This window comes from Barbus barbus, assembly GCF_936440315.1.
Source record: "Barbus barbus genome assembly, chromosome: 23".
Classification (NCBI taxonomy): domain Eukaryota; kingdom Metazoa; phylum Chordata; class Actinopteri; order Cypriniformes; family Cyprinidae; genus Barbus; species Barbus barbus.
The window spans coordinates 8,842,852-8,852,112 of NC_136751.1; the positions used below are offsets into that span (position 1 = coordinate 8,842,852).

The following is a 9,261-nucleotide window of genomic DNA, read 5'->3' on the forward strand; positions in this document are numbered from 1 at the left end:
GATCTAAACCATCTTAAAGCCCCCCCTTGAATACCAGTATAGTTTTGTAATCGATCTATGAGTATATCATGGTCTATAGTGTCGAACGCAGCACTAAGATCAAGTACTACTAACAATCAGATGCAGCCTTGGTCTGAAGCAATAAGTAAGTCATTTGTAATTTTAACAAGTGCAGTTTCTGTACTATGGTGAGGCCTGAAACCTGACTGAAATTCTTCATAGAGATCATTTTTTTGCAAGAAGGAGCACAATTGAGCAGACACAACCTTTTCTAAAATTTTAGACATAAACGGAAGATTTGAAATGGGTCTGTAATTTTCCAGTTCATTAGAATCTAGTTGTGGTTTCTTAATAAGAGGCTTAATAACCGCCAGCTTGAATGGTTTTGGGATGTGACCTAAAGATAACGATGAGTTAATAATATTGAGAAGCGGTTCTTCTGCTACAGGTAACAACTCTTTCAGTAGTTTAGTGGGTACAGGATCTAATAAACATGTTGTTGGTTTAGAGGCACTGATAAGTTTATTTAGCTCTTCCTGTCCTATAGTTGTAAAGCACTGCAATTTTTCTTTGGATGCGATGAATGAAGCTGAAATACTAGACGCAGTAGAATATACATTTGTTATTGTATTTCTGATGTTATCTATTTTATCAGTAAAGAAATTCATATAGTCATTACTATTAAAATGTGAGGGAATATTTAGATCGGGTGGCGTCTGTTTATTTGTTAATCTAGCCACTGTGCTAAATAAGAACCTTGTATTGTTTTGGTTATTATCTATGATTCTGGCAGCTTTTAGAGCCTGTCTATAGCTGGACATACTGTTTTTCCACACAATTCTAAAAACTTCCAAGTTAGTTTTTCTCCATTTGCGCTCAAGATTACGAGTTTCTTTCTTGAGAGAATGGGTATAACCGTTGTACCATGGCGCGGTACGTTTTTCTCTAACCTTTTTCAATTTGAGGGGGGCAACAGCTTCTAATGTATTAAGAGAAGATTGTGCCCATGTTGCTAGTCATTTCGTCTAGTTCATGTGTATTTATGGATACACAGAGCTGTTGAGATAAATCGGGCAGGTTATTTGTGAATCTATCTTTGGTGGCTGGAACAATAGTTCTGCCCGGACGATAATGCAGAGCCATATAATTAATATCAGTAATACGCAGCATGCACGATACAAGGAAATTATCAGTAACATCATCACTTTGAGGTACGATATTTATATCCGTAAGATCAATTCCATGCGATATATTGTAGTGTATGATTAAAACGATGAGTGGGCCCGGTGACGTTTTGCTTGACTCCAAAAGAGTTTATTAGGTCAGTAAATGCAAGTCCTAACGCATCATTTGTATTATCAACGTGAATGTTAAAATCTCCGACAATTAGCAGTTTATCAATATTAACCAATAGATCTGAAAGGAAATCTGCAAATTCTTTTAGGAAATCTGTATGGCCCTGGCGGTCTATACACAGTAGCCAAAGCAAGAGATGGGAGAGATTTCTTTTGCATATCTAACAGTGTAACATTAAGCAGAAGTATTTCGAATGAGTTAAACCTCCTGTATCCTGTTTTCTGAGTAACATTGACAATATCACTATATATTGTTGCCACACTGCCGCCACGACCAGTCTGACGGGGCTCATGTTTATAACAGTAGCTTGGTGGAGTAGACTCATTTAGACCAAAATATTCATTTGGTTAAAGCCAGGTTTCAGTCAGGCAGAGTACATAAAAATTATTATTTGTGATCATTTCATTTACAATAACTGCTTTGGGTGCGAGTGATCTAATGTTTAGGAGCCCAAGCTATAAAAATAGTTTTTGTTCATTTATTTTGCGTTTTTCTGGTTTAATCACGATCAGATTTTTTGTAGATCCTGCATTAAATTTATATTTTGACCTTGCTATTCGGGGAACAGACACAGTCTGTATAGATTGGACAACGCAAGTATTTCTATCTTTTATGTGGGTAGAACAAAAGTCATCATAGCAGTTATTTGAGAATTGGCTTACTAGTCAGATGGAGCATAGCGTCCTGGAGATGTTCTCCGACAGGATTTCCGCTCCGACTCTGCTGGGGTACAGGCCATCAGCACGGAAAAGCCTAGGACGCTCCCAGAAAAGATTCCAATTATTAACAAAGAGCAGTTTCTGTTCTTTACACCATGACGATAACCATTCGTTTAAAGCAAACAGTCTACTGAACCTTTTGTGTCCTCGTCGATACGTGGGAAGCGGTCCTGACACGATGATCGCAGTGACCTCGCATTATATGAGAGAAAAAGACTAAGGAAAATTAGAAACATAATTTTTATTTATTTATAGGTTTGGAATTTGACTACAACTTTTTTGTTGTTTTTTTTAGAAATATTTAGAATAAATGAAATAGAGAGGCAACACACACACAAACACACTCAAAAGACATAGCTAGGATGCGCTGGTCATTTGAAGCTATCTAATCTATTGTTAAGGAACATTTCCCTAGTCAAGGTCATAGTAGTCCTGCAGGGGAAAAAAATATGCTCAAATTATCAAAGACACTCTTCATCTGTTATTGTGTTCTTTTGACAAGGAATTCAGATTCACATGGGGAAAACAAAAGAATCAAACACAATGAAATATTACTGACCTTAAAAAAGGTCAGAATTTCAATGAAATTCTCTGAAAACTCACTATCTAGAGACTTTATTTAAAGCAAGCATCCACTGTATATATAGCTCTGTTATTTGTGGCACTGCAGGGAGCAAGAACAAATAATTTTCTCTCACAGCAGATGGTTTTGAAGGCTGAGGTGAAGAGTACTGTGAGATCCTGTTTTTGTTTAGATGTGCCTATTAAAAGGCCATCTTATTTTTAACTCTACCCTCCCACCTAAAAAAAAATCTTCCACTGTCTCATCATATAGTTCAGCACAACATAACAAATAAATAAAAAGGCTTGTTTTAGGACCATTACTTTAAATTTCAAATTGTTAGAAATGAGCATAATTCAATTCTAAAATCATTATTTCATTATTAATATTATTATTAAAGAAATAAATAAATTACATGCTAGCATGATGTTTAAATATCTGTGTATTTATTGTTTTAATGTTATTAATTTTTTATTTTTTATTTATTCATTTATTTTGCTTGACCTGTGAACCGTGAATTAAATGTACATGTCCAATGCAATAATGTCAAAGCAATGCAAGCATGGCTAATGAAGTTTTGAGTGAACTAAGATGACTAGTTCTTTGTTCTCCTGCACTCTCTGCAGTATCACAGTACTGGAGGGGGAAGTCAGGGAGGTTCCTGTAATTCCCTGAAGGCCCCTCCTTCACCATAGCCTGAGGTCCAAGGTCTCATCTTTAGAGCAACAAAAGAAGAGAATTCATGCACAAGATGTTCTGTCCTGGGATCCAGAGGCCCAAGATCAGAGAGCTCCAGTTGGCTGTTCCTGACAACAGAGGGAATGGCGTGCCATTTTCTTCTCCCTGTGCACCTGGAAGCCCTTCCACTGCATAGGAATACTTGATTGTTTCAGCTGCATGTTGAGTGCTCACATACTGTATGGTTATTTTGTGCTACTCATGGTGAATTGGAAAAGAAAATTTAGTGGAAAAAAGTGGAAAAGAGTATTTTTATGTTGTTCTCAAAGTTTCGATTCCAAGTAAATGTTTTCTAAATTAGTCTCGGTATGTGTTTTTAAATGGAGTGTCAGTGTGTCACTCAATGCTCTTGAGGATAGAATGCCAATTTCCCCTTTTAATTTGTACCCTCCCACAGCGCATGAGTGTGTTTTGGTGTGGTAAAGTTCAAGATGTTCTCTGTTTCTTGTTTGAAATGCTCTGTGGATTTTGTCATAAAGCGTCATAGTGGTGAATTGTTTACAGACTTTGCAAGTAAAATGTTATTTCTCATGTTATTAAACATCTATTTCTTATAAAACTAATCTGGTTTAAATGGAGTGTTTCTCAATTATTGAAATCACTGCGCAGTATAGGGGTATAATGGTTCCATTTTCAAATTTTTAGATTAAGTTTTAAACATAATGAATAAGATGCCATATTGACTTAGCCATCTTAAGTCTTTCTTGTTATCTAATGATATATAATGATATATATATCTAATGTTACCTAATGAAATAGATGTGAATTACCATTTTAAAGATGTTTTAATGAAACATTTATTGTATGAGCCTATAAGAATTGCTCATCATATATATATATTATCCTTTTTATTTTTCCATTAGCAATTTTTTTTCCTTAGTTTTTCCTAAGTTAAAAAAAAAAAAAAAAAAAAAGGCCTTCTTTAGTGGAAGCATTTAATCTGCATTGTACAATACATCAGTTTAGGGATATCGATATTGTCACAACTGGATTTCACAACTGGCAATGAATTTCAAACAGCAGAAAACACATATTGAACCACATTTGTAAAAACAATACAAAAAAAAGACTCCAGAGACTATTGAAACTAGTTAATTTTCCCATATTGAGTCTGACAGAAATTCTTTGCCTTCAAGCAGCTCTAAACAAACGTGCTCATTATAACCAAAGCAACAGACATGTTGAAAGTGCTGTGTTAAGTGTCACAGGAATGGTGCAACTCATGTCAGATGGCTCTGATTCATGGAGATTGATTTAGCCATTCATTGATCTGTTTGCTTTGTCGCCAATCACATTCCATTTGTTCCTGTCAGAGTCCCGAGGACTTACTTTCATCAGATACATCTGTTTCCTCCAGATAGAGAACAGCTTTGGAGAATCTTTTGTCACAAGAATAACAGGATTGAGCAAAAACCTATGCTTCAGCACCTTATCTCTTATACTGCATTATATTCAAAGTTGGAGGTTATTCCTATTTGATATCTTTGGATTCCAATAACTTGTTTTCCAAAAAGGTAGTGTTTGCTTTTATTTTACAGGTGAACGATTATCAACAAAGATGACACCTTGATAGACAACTATATTCTGCAAAGAAATAGCTAAACTGGGTTTATCATATAATGCCAGACCTTTTACTGGATGCATTTTATTTGCATAAAAAATTTTAATTAAAAATAATAAAAAACAAAACAAACATCTTCTACCTAGTTGTCATGTTGCGCTTACATCATTCTCAGCGAAATCACATTTATCAGTTGGAAGCGTGTCTACATGTGGTGTTACAGAATCACATCATTACTGAACATTAATAATGAAAACACTTGAACCATACAGCCTCAATTAATCACAGACTGTTTTATTATTACACTTACGGGGCAAATACAGAAAGTCCACATTACTTTTAAAATTATTTTTAGCAATTTATTATTATTATTATTATTATTATTTAATTGGAGTTTAAAAATGTCCAGTCTCCAATCTCCAAATTTGGAGTCTCTTACTCAAGCTTTCTGTTTTTCTGTGGCATTCTTCAGCTCTTCAGTAAAATGCAAAAAGATTGGCACACTGCTATTTCTGCACCCCAACCCTTTCTTTTTTTTTTCTTTTTTCTTGTATAATGTATCAATATGCATTCAGCTAAAAGTCAAGCAGGAATTGAGGTTGTATCTTCTAAGCTACTGAAACAAAACTTGACATGACGACTTGAAACAGAACGCCTGATCAGTTTGGAGATCAGTTATTTTATTATTATTTGTTTTTTCCTCAACATTCCAAAACCCTTCTGCCCTCCTCTTTTAAGCACTTTATATACAGAAATACAGATACATTTTGTCAGACCTCTAACGTGATATAGTTAGGAAAATGTCTATGCATCTTTACAATCAACATTTACCATGAATAACAAAACAAGAACACACTTCCACATGTCCAATTTTACCAATGTAGACACCAATATCAAACTTAATGTGATCTGTGCTCAGATGAAATAACACTGACCATGGAGTCACAAATGAAGCTCAACTTAAATGTCAAATAGATTTATATTGTTTTGTTGGCATTGTGTTCTATAAAGGATTTGGGAAATTATTCCAGGCTTGTCATGGGATTAACAGGTTGCTCAGTACACATGGACTACGACCCTGCAACAGTGCCATTGTCTCTCCAGCACTCTGATCACGTCTGTGACATTAAAAGGTCATGGGTTAGAGATGTAAGTGCTGACCAGAGACTCGTTAAAACCTCATTACAGTCTTGTTAAGGGTAGACAGAGTCATTATTGTGCTGTAGTAGTGTAGTGAGAGCTGATTTTCTTCCATTGTGTGTGTGTGTGTGTGTGTGTGTGTGTGTGTTGCTTCACATGATTAAGAGGTTAAAATGAAAGAGGTTAAAATGAAATTAATTCACTGTCGAGCAACACTCGAATTCTAACCAAAACACTCAGACTATGATGACTCACATAGCATTTATGCTTTCATGGGGTGTGGAGTTATAAACTATCAGTTGTGAAATAATGTGCTAAAATGACTACTTACAATAAAACTGATTCAAAGTCACTTCACATTAATGGTGCTTGTTAAGGCAAACATCACTGTTACTACTGCTCATACACAGGGTTTTTGTCTGGCGGAGAATAATAAATAAATAAATAGAGATATCTAGGGACTAAAATACCTAACATGACCTAACAATCAACTAGAACAGGAAACTGGATAAATTAAATGAAGACCACCAAATCATGATAACTGGCCTTAGAAAAAGTTTGTCTGTTTAATATAAGCATTGTTACACTATTAGAGGCTTAAATAATGTTTAGCAAAGATCTGAATACTTTCGGCTCCAGTGAAATCATACATGTAAAGTAAAATACAACTAAATATAGCTTTATTGTTCATATCTTTGTTGTATCACATCTAGTGGCAAACAACCTAGAATAGTAATATATTTAAAATGCATTTATTTAATATTGAGTATAGTTCAAATATATTAACATATTTGCTGACATTTAAATGTAAACTTTATTTGGAGTACTACTTGAGCAAAATGCACATTTCTTAATGTTAAGCCCAAAATGTGTTTTAATGACACTACTGATGAGGATTGTATGATCTTTGAATAATATCAGTCTTTAAATGCAAGATATTTAAAGTTTATCTAAAGTATACTTGAAATAGTTCCACTTAAACACAATCACTTAATACTTTAGTATGTCTTTAGTTGGACTGTTAAAGTGCATTAAGTACAATATATATACTATATATATATATATATATACACTCACCTAAAGGATTATTAGGAACACCTGTTCAATTTCTCATTAATGCAATTATCTAATCAACCAATCACATGGCAGTTGCTTCAATGCATTTAGGGGTGTGGTCCTGGTCAAGACAATCTCCTGAACTCCAAACTGAATGTCAGAATGGGAAAGAAAGGTGATTTAAGCAATTTTGAGCGTGGCATGGTTGTTGGTGCCAGACGGGCCGGTCTGAGTATTTCACACTCTGCTCAGTTACTGGGATTTTCACGAACAACCATTTCTAGGGTTTACAAAGAATGGTGTGAAAAGGGAAAAACATCCAGTATGCGGCAGTCCTGTGAGCGAAAATGCCTTGTTGATGCTAGAGGTCAGAGGAGAATGGGCCGACTGATTCAAGCTGATAGAAGAGCAACTTTGACTGAAATAACCACTCGTTACAACCGAGGTATGCAGCAAAGCATTTGTGAAGCCACAACACGCACAACCTTGAGGGCGGATGGGCTACAACAGCAGAAGACCCCACCGGGTACCACTCATCTCCACTACAAATAGGAAAAAGAGGCTACAATTTGCACGAGCTCACCAAAATTGGACGGTTGAAGACTGGAAAAATGTTGCCTGGTCTGATGAGTCTCGATTTCTGTTGAGACATTCAGATGGTAGAGTCAGAATTTGGCGTAAACAGAATGAGAACATGGATCCATCATGCCTTGTTACCACTGTGCAGGCTGGTGGTGGTGGTGTAATGGTGTGGGGGATGTTTTCTTGGCACACTTTAGGCCCCTTAGTGCCAATTGGGCATCGTTTAAATTCCACTGCCTACCTGAGCATTGTTTCTGACCATGTCCATCCCTTTATGACCACCATGTATCCATCCTCTGATGGCTACTTCCAGCAGGATAATGCACCATGTCACAAAGCTCGAATCATTTCAAATTGGTTTCTTGAACATGACAATGAGTTCACTGTACTAAAATGGCCCCCACAGTCACCAGATCTCAACCCAATAGAGCATCTTTGGGATGTGGTGGAACGGGAGCTTCGTGCCCTGGATGTGCATCCCACAAATCTCCATCAACTGCAAGATGCTATCCTATCAATATGGGCCAACATTTCTAAAGAATGCTTTCAGCACCTTGTTGAATCAATGCCACGTAGAATTAAGGCAGTTCTGAAGGCGAAAGGGGGTCAAACACAGTATTAGTATGGTGTTCCTAATAATCCTTTAGGTGAGTATATATATATATATATATATATATATATATATATATATATATATATATATATAATTTTTTTTTTTTTTTAATTTAGCAGAATTTATGTATACCAGTTTAGTATACTAAAAAGTTTAATTACAGGATATTTTTGAGTACATATGTAAATGCATTTGTATACTTAGCATGAAAAAAAAAAATAAATACATTTTAGTATATAAATTTTTCACTAGGCAAATTTCAATTTGTTAATTTGAAAATTTGAACCTATGACCTCTCATACATTTTGAGCCTAAAACTCCCAAAAACTGAAATACTAGAATTACCCCTGTTTTCTAAATGTTGTAAAAGAAGGGACTAGAAAGGTAACAAGTACTACATGTGCAACATTTGATAAAAGAAGAGTTCCTTAAACCATGTAGTCGCCATCTGAGTACACACTTTTGTAATATAATGCAGCAAAAACTGCTGGGTTTGAAGTTCACTGTCAAGTCACCAATGCAGACATTAGTGGAGACTTCACCAAACGGCGACTCAAAAGCACTGGGAGATAGGACAAGTTTCGGAGGATCAATTAGGGATTCAAGCATGTAGTGCTGAAACCCTATTGTAATTGTTAGTACTTTTTATTAGTATTATTTTATTATTACATTTGATGTAAAATACAAAGGAAGATATTTTATTTTGTGTGATAAAACGGTGATGCATACTGTACTATTCACACAAAGACTAAATAAAAATAATGATAATAATGACAAAATAGGTAAAATATATGGGGAATGGTGAGCAGAATTATGTGATCTGGTGAAATGGTGTGGGAATGAAATGGGAATGGTGAAAATAGCCTTTGTCAATAAGGATGGCTATTTGCACACAGCGTACAGACACAAAGCCTTAAGTAAAGAGAATTTGATT

The 9,261-nt window shown here is 35.4% G+C and overlaps 1 protein-coding gene across 1 annotated transcript in view; it reads left to right on the forward strand.

Annotated features, from left to right (window-relative positions):
* The window catches only part of syt9a (synaptotagmin IXa), a gene marked incomplete at its 3' end in the record, with an annotated part of 31,146 nt that extends 27,814 nt beyond the window's left edge, over window positions 1-3,332 (forward strand). The window contains exon 7 of the mRNA XM_079374019.1: window positions 3,264-3,332. Coding sequence (XP_079230145.1) covers window positions 3,264-3,332 — 69 coding nt within the window. The remainder of the gene's footprint in view (window positions 1-3,263) is intronic.
* Between the last annotated feature and the right edge of the window lie 5,929 nt (window positions 3,333-9,261).